The following is a 19,106-nucleotide window of genomic DNA, read 5'->3' as shown; positions in this document are numbered from 1 at the left end:
ACAGAAGAAACTCTATATTTATTAGAATGAGAAATATTTTAGCGAGAGAGATGTTGTATATGTTTGTAATAGATAGAGTCTTCACTGTAATTATTATTTTGTATATCCGTCATTATAAATTAGTTGATAGTAAACATCATGCTGCTCTCTATAAGTATTCGTGTTATATTACTACATTAGGAATATAGGTCTTTTCGTGGTTTCATCAAACCGGTACAAACAGCATGTGCTGTCAAACCACCGCCTCACTCCAACACGTGGCGCCCAATTATTCACAAAATAATGAAGTAACATTTTTAAGGTTTCTGCTTAAGCGACTTTTCACCTTTTAAGTTTCGTCACATTTAAATGTAGCCGGATGAGTACACACAAACAGAGGATGTTATTTTTTTACAGTTCTGTATGAAAAACCTGCAACAAATCTGATTAGAAACTGCTAGATGCTCATACAAAAATGTTAGCCACGCATGCAGCTTTTGTAGAAAACGCTTGCAAGTTAAGTCTTATACAATATCTAGAATCTAGTAATTGCGTATAATATGCCTGGTCCTGGTCTGTATTTTTGTACGTATTCCTAAACATAACTGTGAAAAATCTAACATCCACTGGTTAGGTGTAGACCTCTTATGCGCTGAGCAATACAAGCGAGAAAACTTTAAATGAAAAGTTGGCCAATTATCTTCATTCGCTTTTCTAGAGAAGCATTAGGAGTAAAATATATGGCTCACATAAAAAGATTATCTATTGGTATAAAATGTCGTCGTTCTAAATCTAAAAGTTGAAGTTTTGTTCATTTAATAATCAGTGTTCCAACATGTCGCTTTCATAAGACATTCGAACGTCGCTGACGTGGCTCGGTTACCTAACGTCGGTCGCATTTCGCTACTCTTCTTATCATGACAGGGAGCGCACATTTTCCAGCAGCAACAAAGACAGATTTGCGAAAGAATGCAGGAAAACGAACAACGTGTAAATTGTACACGACAGCTAATTAAGTTCCCGAAAGCGCACTCATAATGCCAACGCCAGTCATCATTTTAACACCTCCAGACATTAGCGCAAAATCTGCTCCACCTTCCTCCTATGTTGTTATGCTTTTCGATGCTCAAACTTGCCGGTCTGTTTTTTGGTGTGTCCATGGAATCGGGAGATATCTTCTTTTTTATTTTTTCCGGAATTATATTGCAAGTGCGGCCCAACCTTCTCGCCTAATTAAGAAAAGTGTTAGTTCCATGTTTTCAATAAAAAATTGATTCCAATATCTCACATCAATCTAAACAATAAACCTAGATAAAACAAACTTGGTGAAGCTAACCCTTTTTCTCAGAATCGACTGGCAGTCTGGTTGGCATTAACACACTCCGTACAGACTAAACTCAAAAAGACCCCAAATCGGAAACATGAGCCAGCTCAGAAATAATGTTGCAATGAAGCCAAGAGAGCCGAGGATGGTTGATCAGTTGCATGCAATCAGTGCTGCGGGATCTCACACGGTTGTGTTATATTCGTACACGCAAAGGTCTCCATGTGATTATTTTCCCATACGAAAGCTGCATACGTCGCGGTGTTCCTGCCATGAAAATGGATTGTAAAGTAGGTTGAATAGGATTTTGGATATATTTGCTTATTCTGCTTGAAAAAAAAAAAAAAAAAAACAATTTTATGCTCGTCACTACAATTATTGTTTTTATCACATTTCACATTAACTTAACAATTATTGATTTCTTGTCATTACAAGTATTGATTTGCTGCTGTAAATCTGCCTTGGAGGGCCACTGTGAGTTCATTTCCATCGACGTTTTTTCTTCTTCACCAACGTATCGTGTTGCATTAATACGGGCTCACGTCTTAACCGCTGCAGGATATTTCCGTCACTAACGTGTCTGGAATAAAATGGTAAAAAGCAAGGAAAACTCGAGAGACGAAGAACCTTAGGAGGTTGTTTTTAAAGCTTGCCTGTTGCCTGATCGGATAAGATTAAGATGAGAAAATATTTATTTTTCGCACCACATTATAACACAGTGTACGGAGAATTCAATCTGAATTCGCTAATTTTTCAGCAAATCCCTGTAGGTCATTTTGAAGACACTTGATCGATCGCATTTCCAGACCCGCGCTTTAGAGCTTATCGATGAACCACCTTTCGTGGAATTTCCAGCATGTCGTGGATCTCCTCGTTCTTCCCAAACATGTTGGGTACATAACTGTATGGATTTTGAAATGACATATAGCTCACCAGAAAAAAAAATGTGTTTCAGCTAGGGACGAAAACGACAACCTTTCTCTATCCCACTCAAAGAACTATATTTACCATTCATATGTGTTTCCATATATTACCTTTCACAATGCATCCTAATGGATAATAAATAACTTAAATCATTTGAATCAAATTCATGCTTTGTTTAGCGAGACTTTTTCTTGAATCTCGAATGCTGTTTAGAGATGTTGACACAATTATTGCTTGAAATGTATTCAGATGAGTTGTAAATGAGTTTTATTTACATTTCAACAGTATCTGTTTCCTTAAATTAGTTTCAAAATTGATCAAGAAAAGAAATTAATTTTCTCGATTATTTTGTGCTTTCAATGAGAAACCGCCATGCTGTTTGCAGTTCGATTGTCATTTATTATTTGCTGACCGAGGATGTCACACCGTAAGATAGTTGACTAGCACAGGAAGCTTTTTTTCTCTGTCGGCATCCTGATCGTCCGGAAGATTTTCACTTTTGAACCATTTCCGTCTCTTGACTTGATAATCTGCTCAGCCATTCTAGCGACACTGCTGCATGAGAGTATGTGGGTAAATGTCTCGGAAGAGTTGCTTGTGAAAGCATTAGGATTTTCTCAGGAATGTGTCGCTTGCAAGGAAGTGTGCATGGTCCTGCTGCATCGAGTATAGCCGTAGATAGAGGAACGATGTCTGCAGTGGCTGCTAACTGCGATAATTCCAATTTCTTCATGGGAGGAAAAGCTTTCCCCAGCAAGTGAGGATGTGAACGATAAGGCAAATTCCTGAAAATGGGAGAAAGAGGTCACAAGCAAAAAGGAACGTTCGACGTCTACTGTCTTTTGACTTTGTTATCTAAATGGATTAATCCCGGATGTAGCTCAGAAAAAATGGGAAGCCAGAAAAGGTTCAATCGTGGCATGATAAATGCAATGCCTTATTTGGGGATGAATGAAAATATAAAAAATCATTTCTTTCAGGGTTCATTCGCTTTAATAATATTAAAAGCATTCAGAGTCAGAGTTATTTGCTATTTTGCTTCAGATGAACATCAATTTATAGCAAAGATATGAGCACAATTTTAACGCATATTTTAACATGGGATTGTAATGAAGAAGAAAAAGCTCTTCAAATCAGAAAAGTTGCTGACAATGCCGTGTCATTGTTGACCCTCCTGGGGCGACCGATTCATTATTCATTGCTTCAGTACCTTGCTCAACTCAATGTTTTTAGATCACACCGACGTTGTGTCAAATTATAAGCTTTATTCAGTGGATCCTTTCAACCTAATTGAATCCGACCTGTTATTACGGGTTTTATTATACTCCAGCAACATAAAAGCCAGCGGAATATTGCCCACTTGGGCGTAACGACAACGGCAGCCAGTGCCAACCCGAAATCTCAATTAATTTAATCTCTGGAAACGTCAAACGGAAAGTTTACGAGCTCCATCGCAATAAATATTTAATTCACTTTAGACTCGACTCAATTGATTTATCCCCATTTATTGTTCACCGCGGTGTCTGTAACGCAGAATTGAGAAGTAAAATCCACCATTCTTGCCAACCCGATCGTTTTGATCCTTTGGCAGATCCTGGCAGTTAAAATTAACACCCTGTCGAATATTTCTGCCACAGGATGATGAGTAATTCCGATGGTAACTCCTTTCAGACATTATCAAGGATATCTTAGTTGAAACAGCACCAACTCATAAAACAAGTCTATTTGAAACTAAAGTACCAGCAGCTGAAATAATAAAGGTACTTTTATACAGCAGCAATGATTTTTTAATTATATTGGATTTAATCTCATGGATTGAGTACACATATTAAAATCATGTATTGATCTGATAACTCAAATTTGCATCCAAACTTGATAAAATCGCCTTCTATTACATAACATTCTCAAGAATACATAAAGAAGTCGTAAAAATTTTCTCTCCCAATCTAAATTCGAATCCAGTCATTTCTGACGATGCACAGTTCGAAAAATATATGTAAATTCACATTGAATATCATGCACATAATTGGAGCGTGGTATAAAATGGAACATTACATTAGATTCTATTTTTACATCAATCTCCAAAGCGTTCAAAATAAATTTACGTCATAAAAGAATTTTAACAATCGCTTGTATTATTACATGTTTCATGTAATTCGTTCGCCTTTTCACGTTGTAGCCTATATCAATTGACTCGATAAAAGATAAAATATTTGATTCAAACAAACAGCCGTTACAGTTTTTTTTTCTAAAAACATAACCGTTATCATGTTTTATGTGCATTCCTTTTGTCAGTGATTGGGATCTTTCTATGCTTAGTAGAGATAATTTTTCTCTTACAAAAGAAAACATACTTTGTATTAAACCATGTATAACTGTTTTATTTTCACATTATTTCGTTTATTCTTTTAAACAAATGTTCAAACTGAAAATATCAAAGTAGATACATTGTAATCATTCTCAGCGTATTTTTTTTCTTTGCTTACATACTAAAAGTTATATGCCACCTTTTCGCTTTCAGCACACATGTTACCAACTAGATTATTCTTTACGCACCTTTCTCGAAATCTTCTTACGACTACCATTATGTTAAAATGCTTGCGCATTGTGGAATTTTACCAGTACCAGTGTACTCGACATTTCTTAACTATTTTAATGTAATACCAAATGCAACCTTTTCACAACCGTTCGTTTTTTCTTGAAAAATCGATGATCAAATACTAAAGAAGTCGTTTTCAAATGAAAAAAAGTAAAACGCTTTAACCTACAACATTCTGATTCACACGAGAAGGACCAGGCTGCGCTGCGTCATACAAAGAAAGCGTCTCAATCACTTTTTTAACCACTCGCTGGATTGGTCCAACCCGACTCGCTGATGATTTGGATCCCTTACTAGGTATTATTTTCAAAAAATACTGTTGTACTAATTCAAGCAACTTTGATGCTTCTTTCAAGTACATGAAGTTATAGACATAGTGTACACTCAGTAGGTCTTGTACGGCGCCGACAAAATCTTCAGTACCCTCCGAAAGACGTGTTTGTTCAGCATAAACATAATACATGGTATTTGCATTACCCATATCTGAAAAAGATAAAATTGAATTTTTCAGTAATTGTTTAATGTAAATATTACACAACATGCAAATTAATCAATCAACGTGAATTTAAAATTATGTCAGAGCATTTTATGGGAATGACTTCACCTGATATAAGACGAGTTAGTTAGTTGAAAATACATGTTCGAAAAACTACTGAAAAAGTTCCCTTCTGTTTGAAAAACTACAAATGAACACGCACTTTGGAGAACAGTTATGGAGCACTTCATGCAGTTTCCGCACCGGAAGTTCTCCTGGGCGTTGAGTTTTGTCTATAACTATTGTTCTGTATCGAGGAAATCGAAACAAATTTGTTTGGAAGAAGTGTTTTGTTGTTTTCTTGGAATTGTGCAAAATGGATTTGTATATTTTCTTAAACAAATGATTCAATTGTCCTTGTATGCAGAGGTATAGGTAGTGTATCAATTGTGTTTGCTACACAATACACATTAGGGTGGTTCATAAAATTGATTTTGCTTCACAGCGCTCACCTGATTCTTTACCATGTTCTGAGTGTCCTCTGAAAATTTGAGCTCATTTGGATTAAAACTGATTTAGCACAACCCGTTTCAAGTTTGCATGAAAATTAGTATGGAGAAATTTATGTTTTCATTATACTGTTAATGACGCTTCCCCATCAAGCGAAGGTTTAAAAAAACCTACAAAGCTAAAAGGAATACTCAACAGCTTTCACTCAGTGAAAATCGCATCTCAATTGATGATTTAAATAATTAGTAATCGAATTTAATCTATACCGTAGTTTTCAGGAGCTAATTGCATACAGGCAACATTGCTGCTCGTGGCGCGAAAGATAGCACACACAAATTCAGGCTACTATGTTGCACTGCACATTTCAGTGATGCCCTCAAAGAAGTTTAACGATCATGACTAATGATTCGCAACCTGTCTTAAAATCGATTACTAATTATTGGGGCGAGTAATCAACATGCGGTTTTCGTTGGGTGAAAGCTGTTGAGTATTCCCTTTAGCATTGTAGGTTTTCTTTTAACCTGCGCAATGGACAAACGTCATTAACAGTATAATAAAAAAAATTCTCCATACTAATTTTCATGCAAACTTGAAACGGCTTGTGCTAAATCAGTTTTAACCCAAATGAGCTTAACTTTTCAGAGGACACTCAGACTGTGGTAAAAAATCAGATGAGCACTGTGAAGCTAAATCGATTTTTGAAGCACCCTTATATACATATTTCTTACAACTGAGCAGGCATAGAAAAAAAATTGAACTGTGAAAATGCTAACAGAACATCAAGCAGGGTAAGCTAGAATGTAGCCAATGAAATACATGATCACCATTAAGAAGGTCACAATGAAATGGTTTAACTTGATGGAATGAAACTAACTCGTCTTATTATATAGCAACATAAATGCGATGGCAGAACCATAGAACACTGCACGGACTACTTTGTCTCTTTCTCACTGCAAAGAAATTAGAAATAAACAAGGCTACTAAATGTCAAATTTCATGAAGAACGAAAGAGAAAGAGATTTGTCCAGTGCAGTGCTCTATTCTTATGCAAAAACAGACATATCTGTTTGTCTGCGGTACGGTATTGCCATATTATAGTTCATATACAGAAAGCCGAAAACAAAATTAAACGTACCGATCGCGATCAGAACCGGACCAGCTACTAGGCAATTAATATCCTCCATTCGTGTGCCCACCTGAAAAAAAATACAGTTATGTATATATATTATATTTCAAAATAAAAATACTTTGTACCTCTTTCTTCAAAACAAGGGCATCCACATTTTCACCAACCATTGAAGCCATGAAACGAAAAACATCAATGTCGGAGCAGGATTCAAGGAGTTTTCCAGGCTCAACAACTGCTGCAGAATATTCGATGATTTTAATCCGCTTCGAAGAGAAAAATGCACGAAGTGTTTCAATATTGGTACCAGTGGCCGCTTTAAAGTGGTAATACAACAGCTGTCTTCTGCGTAATACTGGCATTTCAAGCAGCAATGTTTTGAGATTCTGATGCTCATCCAAGCGGTACCTGATGAATGCCTGAGATGATTCAAGACATTCACATGTCAATAAACCAGGCTCGTCTCTCCGAAGTTTGGCTAGAATGTCTTTAGTACATTCTGATGTCTTCTTGATCCAGTACTCTTTCGATGTTCCCGCTCTAACGTTCCTTGTCTTATTAGCTTGAATCGGGGAAGGCGTATTGATTTCTTTGAAGCGATTGAGGTAGGAGTTGTGGTTGATTAATTTGTGTTTGAATACCACATAACTCAAGCCATCTCCATATCCGTCATCGTCAATGATTTCCAGACAAGGATATTTACGCAAAATATCTTTGGCGACCGATTCCATGATACTAGCATGAATATTGGTGTCGATGGCCCTAAGCTGATCAACAATGCAATTCGCCAGTCCACAAGTCTCCTGCTTAGTAAGTGTTTCAGCTTGTACTCCTGTAGTTTATTTAACTTTGATATAGTGTTATCGCTTACTTTATCCCATTTGATTTCAAATGCTCTGAACTTCATATCATTTGACGCTGGTCTTTTGGTTACTTGGTAGCCGGAGTGCACTTCTTGGCCTCGCTTTCCAGAAGTATTCGGAGATTGGTTTTCTTTGTTCATATCCACAGGCTCATCATTTGGAATTGTTGGCTCATCGTTGGGTATCTCTGCTTCCGATTCGTCTTCCTTCTCCGATGGTAGCTGATCTGCAGCTGTTTCGAACGCGGCGTGTAAATTTGAAACTATGGTTACCTCATTTGGACCAATCTGCATCGAATGAACATGTTGTGTAGCCTGGACGTTATCAGTATCGCTTGTATGTAGCTCTGCTACATTACTCTGGTTTGGTATGAATAGATGGCCTTTGAAGATAATTGAAAAGATAAGAATGAGTTTATTTTGTTTATGGTATGTGATATAAGGTAGACTGGTAATAAATCATTAAAATAAAAAACCCAGATCAATCCACCTAGCGTTGGTGGTGCCTTTAACGCGCATTAAAAAAATAAGAAAAACACATAAGAGAGGTCGAAATAGCACTTTAGGGGGATAGATTTTACTTTCTCCATCAATTCATATGCATTTGCGGTCATTTGAATGCATTGCTGCAATCTCTGAAAACAAATTTTTTTTTTGGTTTTTGAAAAAAAAATTCCCAAGGAATTTGGAACGCAATGACCGATCGGGCCAACTCATGCTTACCCGAAAATAAGCAACATAAAGCCGCCCTCAGCACTCTATGCAAACGCCAAAAAGTAGCAACAACAAGTCGCAATAAGCATTTTTCGCGCTCATTACAAAAAATAGAAACACAAAGTCACATTGAGCAATGAGCACTTTATGCGAACGTTACTCGCACTTTTACAGCAAATTGCGACACAAAGTCTCGCGCTAATTCGCAACGCAACACATTTGCAAAGCCACTTTCGCTTATTCAAAAATTTGCGACACAAAGTCGCAATTTATGCGTGCGCCACTCACGCCTATTCAAAAATTGGCAGCATAAAATCGCACGGAGCACTATAGGCGAACGGCACTTGCACTGATTGCAAAAAGTAGCAACACTAAGTCGCAATGGGCGTTCAATGCGAACGCCACTCGCGCCTATACAAAAATATGCAACATGAAGTCGCCCTGAGCACTTTATGCGAGCGCCACTAGCGCTTTCACAAAAAATTGCGACACAAAGTCGCACTTAATGCGTGCGCCACTCGCGCTTATTTAAAAATTTGCATCACAAAATCGCACTGAGCACTTTAAGCGAATACCACTTTAGGAACAGGCCGTAGGTACAAAATAGAGTCTCTCTCCATTTTCTTTCTCTTTAGATTTCTATAAAACTATACTGAATTTGACATCGGATTTCTTGGCAGACATCCAAATACAATAGCTTTGTCTAAAGTGCTGAAATGGAAATGTAGCGAGAAATGTAAAACTAGTTCAAGCAAAAAGAGCCTCACTTTTGCACATACGACCTATTCTCAAAGCAATCTGAAATTAGCAAAAAAAAATTGCCCTGAGCACTTTATGCAAGCGCCACCCACGCTGATTGCAAAATGTAGCAACATTAAATCGCGCAGAGCACTTTATGCGAGCAACACTGAGCATTTTATGCGAACGTCACTTGCACTGATTGCAAAAAGTAGAAAAAATTAAGTCGCAATGAGTATTAAATGCGAACGCCACTCGTGGTTTTACAAAAATAAGCAACATAAAGTCGCTCTGAGCAACTTATGCGAACGCCACTCGTGCTTTCACAAAAATAAGCAACATAAAGTCGCTCCGAGCATTTTATGCTTGCGCCAATTGCGTTAATACGAAAATTTCCAACACAAAGTCGCACTGAGCATCCGAACGCCATTCGCACTGAATACAAAAAGCAGCAACACCACGTCGCAATGAGCATCTCGAGCAAGTGCCGCTCGCGCTTATTACAAAAATTAGCAACATAAAGTTGCACTGAGCATGCGAATGCCACTCGCGTTGATCACAAAAAGTAGCAACATCACGTCGCAATGAGCATCTCGAGCAAGCGCCACTCGCGCTTATAACAAAAATTAGCAACATAAAGTCGCTGAGTACTTTTTGCGAACGCCACCCGCGCCTCTACAAAAATTAGTAACACAAAGTCGTACTGAGCACTTTATGCGAACGCCACTCGCGCTTATTAAAAATGTGCGAAACAAAGTCGCACTTTATGCATGCACCACTCACGTTTATACAAAAGTTAGCGACACAAAGTTGCACTGAGCACTTTATGCGAACGTCAATTGCACTGATTGCAAAAAGTAGAAAAAATTAAGTCGCAATGAGTATTAAATGCGAACGCCACTCGTGCTGTTACAAAAATAAGCAACATAAAGTCGCTCCGAGCATTTTATGCGTGCGCCAATTGCGTTAATACGAAAATTTCCAACACAAAGTCGCACTGAGCATCCGAACGCCACTCGCGCTGAATACAAAAAGCAGCAACACCACGTCGCAATGAGCATTTCGAGCAAGCGCCGCTCGCGCTTATTACAAAAATTAGCAACACAAAGTTGCACTGAGCACTTTATGCAAACGTCACTGGCACTGATTGCACGAACGCCACTCGCATTTTTTTTAATAAGCAACATAAAGCCGCTCCGAGCATTTTATGCGTTCGCTAATCGCGTTATACAAAAATTTCCAACACAAAGTCGCACTGAGCATGCGAACGCCACTCGCGTTGATTACAAAAAGTAGCAAAACCACGTCGCGATGAGCATCTCGAGCAAGCGCCACTCGCGCTCATTACACAAATTAGCAACACAAAGTCGTACTGAGCACTTTATGCGAACGCCACTCGCGCTTATTCAAAAATGTGCGACACAAAGTCGAACTTTATGCGTGCATCACTCACGCTTATACAAAAAATAGCGACACAAAGTTGCACTGAGCACTTTATGCGAACGTCACTTGTACTGATTGCAAAAAGCAAAAAAATAAGTCACAACGGATATTAAATGCGAACGCCACTCGCACTTTTACAAAAATAAGCAGCATAACGTCGCTCCGAGCATTTCATGTGTGCGCCAATCGCGTTGATACAAAAATTTCCAACACAAAGTCGCACTGAGCATGCGAACGCCATTCGCGCTTATTCAAAAATTAGCTGCACAAAGTCGTACTGAGCACTTTGTGCATGCACCACTCACGCTTATACAAAAATTACCGTCACAATGTTGCACTGAGCACTTTATGCAAACGTCACTTGCACTGATTGCAAAAAGTAAAAAAAATAAGTCGCAATGAGTATTAAATGCGAACGCCACTCGCGGTTTTACAAAAATAAGCAATATAAAGTCGCTCTGTGAATTTTATGCGTGCGCCAATCACGTTAATACAAAAATTTCCAACACAAAGTCGCACTGAGCATGCGAACGCCACTCGCACTGATTACAAAAAGTAGCAATACCACGACGCAATGAGCATCTCGAGTAAGCGCCACTCGCGCTTATAACAAAAATTAGCAACACAAAGTCGCGGAGCACTTTTTGCGAACGCCACTCGCGCTTATAACAGAAATTAGCAACACAAAGTCGCTGAGCACTTTATGCGAATGCCACTCGCGCTTATTCAAAAATGTGCGACACAAAGTCGCACTTTATGCGTGCATCACTCACGCTTATACAAAAAATAGCGACACAAAGTTGCACTGAGCACTTTATGCGAACGTCACTTGCACTGATTGCAAAAAGCAAAAAAATAAGTCACAACGGATATTAAATGCGAACGCCACTCGCACTTTTACAAAAATAAGCAACATAACGTCGCTCCGAGCATTTCATGTGTGCGCCAATCGCGTTGATACAAAAATTTCCAACACAAAGTCGCACTGAGCATGCGAACGCCACTCGCGCTGAATACAATAAGTAGCAACACCACGTCGCAATGAGCATCTCGAGTAAGCGCCACTCACGCCTATTACAAAAATTAGCAACACAGAATCGCTGAGCACTTTTTGCAAACCCCACCTGCGCCTTTACAAAAATTAGTAACACAAAGTCGTACTGAACACTTTATGCGAACGCCACTCGCGCTTATTAAAAAATGTGCGACACAAAGTTGCACTGAGCACTTTATGCGAACGTCACTTGCACTGGTTTCAAAAAGTAGAAAAAATTAAGTCGCACTGAACATGCGAACGCCACTCGCGCTTAATACAAAAAGTAGCAACACCACGTCGCAATGAGCATCTCGAGCAAGCGCCACTCGCGCTCATTACAAAAATTAGCAACACAAAGTTGCTGAGTACTTTATGCTAACGCCACTCGCGCTTATTCAAAAGTGTGCGACACAAAGTCGCACTTTATGCATGCACCACTCACGCTTATACAAAAATTAGCGACACAAAGTTTCACTGAGCACTTTTATGCGAACGTCACTTGCACTGATTGCAAAAAGTAAACAAATTAAGTCGCAATGAGTATTAAATGCGAACGCCACTCGCGTTTTACAAAAATAAGCAACATACAGTCGCTCTGAGCATTTTATGCGTGCGCCAATTGCGTTAATACAAAAATGTGCGACACAAAGTGCACCACTCACGCTCGCTCACTCACGGGCCGTCTTGTATATGCCAATCAACTCATCTTAACAAATTATGGTGTACGGAATATTCACAATCTTGTGAATACTCAGGTCAGAGAATATGGTGTACCAAATTTATTAAAAATCTGTCCCGGGTTATTAAGGAAACATGGAATTATTTGTTTTCTAAGCAATACCCATCTCCATACACCCTCCCTTTTTTAACGACCCTCCCACATCATCTACGATTTGATCTGAAATCATTAGGGCCGATGCCCACATAGCGTTTTTTCAAGCAGCGTGCACGCCGCGTCCACGCAAGGTACGCAGCATCAAATGTAGTCGTGCACACGTATACGCGTGCATTACTCCATTTGATGCTAAGTACCTTGCGTGGACGCGGCGTGAACGCAGCTTGAAAAAACGCTACGTAGACATCGGCCCTTTAGTATAACGGTATAACGCATGAAGCTTAAAACCAAAATGATCACTCGATAAAATCGAGTTTTTTTTTCATTTCACAATGTCACAGAAAGAGTTACTTATCTCTGCGTGCCTAAATTGATGGGGATTCAGTCATATCGTCTTTAACGAAATGCTGTATGTATTCTGATGGGCCTAATATTTTAACCATTAGATAAACTAATAAATTAGCTAACACAATTTATATTGATGTTATTTAACATCAACAACTACCAAATATTGCTTGCACCCCTAATGGGTTCACTGTTCCTTTAGTGGTGGTAAAAACAAATAATAGTTCCCATAATAGTGCTATCCAATGACTCGCGACTATTGGTATAGTTGTACCACTACAGTAATGTCCCGATTTTTTTGGGGTGATAAAATAGGAAATGCGACAAAATCGGAAAAAAATATTTTCGATTTTTCATTTCACAAAGATGAATCAGTTTATGCTTTGGAACGGTAAAATGTGTGATTAGCACACGTTATTTCTTGTCAAAAAGGCTTAAAAATGCTGGACAGGTATTCAGAAATGATTAAAATAAAATAAATTTTATAATAAACTACAGGCGATGAAAGTTTTTTCATGAAAATCAATGGTGATTGCGGTATTATTTACAAAAATAAAAAGAACGACTAAAATTTGGGTTGACAACATCGGGTCGAAAACGTGACAAAATCGGGACGTGATAAAATCGGGTCGAAAACGTGACAACATCGGTGAGTGGCAAAATCGGGTCAGCACTGTATTATATGTGCAAGCGAGTCAATTTTATTTAAAAAAATCATAGTTTTCAATAATTTTTCAAGCGAAATCTTAGGATAAGCTGCATTTAACAGGATATTTAAAGCACGACGCATAATTGTGATAAATTCTTAAAACCCCACTACGTCCACTATTGGTGCTACCTCCACTACGGTTACCCTATTATCTGCGCTATTACTTACGCGATGTACACTGTAGATGCAGCTGACGTGTTGAGCAAGTAAATATATGCGCTGAGCATGTTCCTCTTGTAGATCGCGTCGGGAATTCGAATACCGCTTATGAGGTATTAGCAGTGCTTCTTATATAGTCGCGATACTACCTAGTCACATTTTCTTCCAATATTATTTACATTCGCAGCCACACAAAATCTTCATACTGCATAACTAATCTCGGCGTATAAATCTTTTTGTGATGAACTACTTTGTTACTGTCTATTTGTAGCCAACCTTGTGACTGTTAAAACCTACGACTTCTTCCTAATCTACTCCATGGTTCTAGTAATTGGTAATTAGAATATCACGTATTTTTCGTTGAAAAGAATATAGCGATTATCACTTTTAGGGAAAATCGGCAAACAATATAAACAAAATTAAACAGCTGCTCGAGGCAATTTTGACAGCTTATACCAAGAAGCGCTACAAATCAATGCGCTGCAGTAAGGTGTGAACTAGAGGCCTCTAGTGTGAACCACATTTTACTCACACATTTGCTCAGTTTGTTTTCAACCACGAACAGCGGTCACGGCAAAATCAATGTTGGGATTATTTTCAACCACAAACCGTGCGCTCGTGTTTGTGGGGAATATTTTATTTATCTCTGCAAATATATATACGTTCGCGTTGCGTTTGACAGTTTTCCCATAGAGCTTGCTGACGTTTGATCATCTTTCTCGTTCGAGAGCATAGGAAGGATAGGATTTGTATCCATCGGGAAACGTTTCCCGATGAAAATAAAACCTATCCTTTCTATGCGCTTGAAAGAGAAAGATGATTAAACTTCAGCAACCCTTATGGAAAATGTGTCAAACATAACGCAGACGTATCCTGTAGGATATCATATGTGTGGGGCTCTGCACCCATTGGGAGTTTAAAACAAATACAAACAAAGATCCAATTCGGCCAGACATCTATGATGTTGGTATCTGCGATGCTCTGTAACAGCTGATTGAAGATTGAATTGACCAATATTGTAGTTTTGTTGAAGGCCTGTCGCACTATAATTTGTGAGAAAAACATAGTTGTACAGTTTTCTTTTACATGAACATACACAGAAATCTTAAAGTGCTTTAAAAAAGAAATGGTTAGAAATCGTGCTTCAAGTTTGCAGTTCTAGCAGACCACAGGCCTTGTGTTATGACAAACTTTGAAAATAGAATCAAAGAGATAAATTAGTGTCTCCGCCAAACGATATATAAAGTTCCAGCACAATGGTATATTTAATTACCATTATTTGAAACAAGACAAGGTAAATAAATAATAAATTATTATGCTATGCTTTCACAGAGTAAGTGAATTGAGGAAATCTCTTGAGTTGAGCCCGAATTCATTTCAATTCAAACAATATTGATTGCTTGAACTCTTAGCAATTCAATAGAATTCAACTGAGTTGACCAATTCACTCGTCCTGTCAAAACATAACTAACAGTATAATAAAGCAATGATAGAAATTTAAAGTGTAACATACCTTTGATATCTGTTTCAAAATCACTTTCCGTAACTATATCCTCCTGAGCCCAGACTTCATCTGACGTGAGCAACATTAACAAATTACCAGTGAACATTGATAACACGAAGTCATTAGATATTAGACATCCATCAGCTTCCAAGACGACTTTCGTAAAATTGCGTTGATAGATGTGTGCGGCTATGTTGGGAAATAAAAATAATCGAAAATTAGCTCAGAGATCCGGTATAGAATTATAATAAAGTTGTATTACCTTGTTCAATCAAACAATTTAAAGTTGGTAAGGCTGGAACGATGTGCCGTAACATGCGTGACGAATCGCAAACTCTGAATCCGACTATCTTCTCCATTATCGATACGTGAGTGTCTTAATCAAAGAGTGGCACTGCGTGTTTCGCGAAAAGGAATGTTTTACCGTCGTCTTCAAATCTGTAGATAGGTGCTCGATCGATGAAATTGTGAATAGGTCTTCGTATAATTCTATTCCCAAATGTGTCGCCGGATATCACTTCCATAACACCACGTTCGTGAATGTCTCGAACTTCACGTTGCTCACCAATAACTTCTATTGAGCCTTGTATTTTGTTGTATATGATTAACTCGATTTCAACCACTAGGAACAGTTCCCCAGGCAGATTATGTTCGAGGAACAGATAATCACCTTTACAATAAGTGTACCCTAGGTAAGTACCTTTCTCGACGTATATATTAGAGTTCGAATGATATCCAAATTTACGCAGAAAACATTGAATATAAGATGGTAGATACGAGAAGCTTTCCACAAATTTGATTAAAATGAAGTCGTTTTTGAATCGCAGATTTTGTTGGCTAAGGAGGCCTTGGAAGTATTGATGTTGTTCAGAACAGAACTTCAAAACATTTTTAAAGTTCAGTGTAGTTCGCAGGCACCTTTTGAAGAAACAATGCTTCCTCTCGCAGAAAAGAGTGCAATACATCATTGGTGGTCCCATCCATAAAATAAACCGAGGGTAATGCAAAGTAAAATGGTGTTTAGGACGGAGTGGTTCAGTGAAGTATTTTTCACGTAATTCCATATACTCCCTCAAGTCAGATGAAAGTATGTGAATTTGTGCTTTTGAGATAATTGGTGACACACAAGTGTTTGTAATTTTTCTTATTAAAAGTAACATATCCAGTAAAGGGTTATTATGGTCCAGGGGCTTATCGATGAAAATAAATGGGATAATTTGAATAAGGTGCCAAATATCGCACGCCTTTCCCTTGATAGTTTTAGCTTTTCGGTTAAAACTGAACACGATTTGAGTGCTGATATTGAGGTTTTTGAAAATACTTTTGACTCTTCCATTCAGGAAGCTCAGAGATATTACTTGCTCCGAAATCAATTTCTTAAAAATCAAGTAGAGATCGTTGTTTGCCCAGCCCTCAAACAGATCGTGAGCTACGCATGGAGCTGCACCGAAATCAAACACGTTGAAATGCTTCAATTCGTTAAAAATGCAATTTGATTTTACTCCACGGTATGGAATTTTTGAAGGTTGTTTAGCTATAGTATCTACATCCTTAATATTTTCTTCGGGTGTTCTGACAATAGCAGTGTGCAATGGATCCTGCTTAAAGGAATCATGATCGATGTAGCATGTTCGACAAAAGTGTGAGCTCCGGGAGAAGTTTTCAGTCATACCGGCCAACTGATGAGCACCTAAATTATCATTTAGCGTTGTAAATATGGATCCATACACTCGTTCGTCTTTGCCACTTCCATTAACAATAATACCCTCATCTTCCAAAACTTTCAAGTCTTCAATCAGACGACGAAAAATTGTGTTAGATCCGAAATATGAAAAGTCCTTGTTCTTACAAAGGAGAACCAAATGCACGTTATCAGTCAATACCCGTAAGTGTGGATCGAGATTCCCTATAACTACGTACACACAGAGCATTTTGTATCTTGACGTAGCATTTCCTATTGGGTTCACCACTACCTCGGCTGCATCCTGGTAGATGAATATATTAACGGTTTTTTTGGTAAAAAAATCACTGTTTCTGAACTTCAAGCCATCCGTGTAATCATACAAATAACCTGGGACACCATGCTTCTCGCGGAAAGCAGCATTGTAAATATGAGGATCGCACAGAGCAGCTTTGAGAGTATCAAGAATTGGTACATAGTAGTAGAAGCATTCCTTATGATCACCGTCTTTCTGAAGAGGCACTTCAACAGGAGGAACATACGCAAAATTTGAACAAAAAAACTTTTTGCGCATATGAGGTGATCTGAATACCCCGTTTGGACCGAACATTTTCTTCAAAACCAAACAGTTTACTATTGACTCTATGTAAAACCGTTTATAATCTGCACCAACATTTAGCTCATTAAAAACAGAATCACATTTATTAGTTAGAACCTTCTCCTGGATAACACCAACTTCAGCAAGTACTTCTATAACTTCCTGGATAGCTGTATCAGTCACATGATGTTTCGAAAACAACTTCAAGAATAAGCTCCCGAAAACAGATTCGACTTCTAGCTCCATATTTTCACCCAAAAGTTCTTCTTCCTCTTTTTCGATTTCATTGGCAACATCAATAAGCTCAGAAACCAAAACATTGCTTCCGCTTTTCGCTTCCGATGACAGCGGGGCCGTATGCGTATATTTAGCCACTTGATTCCGATGAACATACATTCTATGGATTCGTAAACTATTAGTAGTTGCGAACGGTTTCCGTGTTGGGCACCTTAGAGGACAATACACTGGTTGTCCCGCGGATATGTGTTCCATAGCATGTTTCATTAATTTGTTCACGTCACCGTCTTCGAATTCACACGACACAACAAAACATTTTCTTGCCAGCCCTTTTTTCTCGCGGCAATGCTGTTGTCTTAGATGCTTCCTAAAAGCAGCAAATGAGCAAAAACGAACAGCGCAAGTGGCGACGGGGCATTTTAAAACTTTTGAATTTCGATGAATTTTCACATGACTCAGAAATGAATATACATCGCGGCACGTCACATCACAGATCGTACACCTTACCGTTTCTTCCATGATCCAACAAATCACTTAATTATCAATTATTTTCAGCCTTTACAAATTTAACGACGCGACTCGATAATTATGACACGTACAACACGGCAGCCATCTTGTATATTCGTAGGCAAACGGTTACGTGAGCTTACATTACATCATGTAAATTTCATGGTTCTGAAATTGAAATTTTCAGGGCTTACTGAACTTTAATTGTATACAAGTTAAAGTTTTTCAATTAAGAGGGAACATTATTGTAATTTTACAGGTTTTGTCATGCTCCATTTATGTGCATGACTATCAACACAAAGTTACATTAAAAAACGGCGTACATGATTATAAATTACATTATTTTTTCTTATTACATTGCTTGTAATATTCATATTTTTTTGCTGTGTGGTTTCACTTTGGATCTCGCTGTTACTGCTTGAGCCGAGAGCAGTCTCGGACTCAAACAACTCGATTTAAACCAGTATCTTAGTAACTCAATTTATGAGCTCTCTTCAGCAGCAGTATAAACATCAGGAATCTTTGATTGGGGGTTGATCCCGAAATCGACCTGCAGGTAATAAAAAAAGTTACGCAATAAAACACCGACAAAGCGCGAAAGTAAATTAACTCGTTTGATCCGGCATGGCTTATTGGGGTTTCTGGAAATAATTGCAAATGATGTAAACTCCATGGAGCAAGTGGAATGCTTTATCGCTGTCAAGAAATGCTATTTTTAGACTCTTTTAGGCAAAATGAGACACATCTTATAACTTGTTGGGAGCATAAATAAAAACCAATGAAATTTTTACTGTATCTGGC

At 38.2% G+C, this 19,106-nt stretch overlaps 1 protein-coding gene across 2 annotated transcripts; it reads right to left on the bottom strand.

The window, feature by feature from the left end:
* Window positions 1–4,653: 4,653 nt before the first annotated feature.
* LOC134207008 (uncharacterized) lies at window positions 4,654–15,407 on the bottom strand. 2 transcript variants are annotated; one of them, XM_062682753.1, is made up of 4 exons: window positions 15,292–15,407; window positions 7,066–8,182; window positions 6,947–7,007; window positions 4,654–5,309 (listed from the first exon to the last, which is right to left on the bottom strand). In XM_062682753.1, the coding sequence occupies exons 2-4, from the start codon at window positions 7,666–7,668 to the stop codon at window positions 4,987–4,989; spliced, it is 987 nt and encodes a 328-aa protein (XP_062538737.1). In that variant the 5' UTR covers window positions 7,669–8,182; window positions 15,292–15,407; the 3' UTR covers window positions 4,654–4,986. The 2 variants fall into 2 exon arrangements, with proteins under 2 accessions (XP_062538737.1, XP_062538733.1); XM_062682749.1 differs by lacking the exon at window positions 15,292–15,407 and adding an exon at window positions 13,788–14,219.
* Window positions 15,408–19,106: the final 3,699 nt, after the last annotated feature.

The sequence above is a fragment of the Armigeres subalbatus genome, chromosome 1 (assembly GCF_024139115.2).
Source record: "Armigeres subalbatus isolate Guangzhou_Male chromosome 1, GZ_Asu_2, whole genome shotgun sequence".
Taxonomy (NCBI): Eukaryota; Metazoa; Arthropoda; class Insecta; order Diptera; family Culicidae; genus Armigeres; species Armigeres subalbatus.
The sequence above is the reverse complement of the archived record's forward strand: the minus strand, read 5'-3'. Positions and strand labels throughout refer to the sequence as shown.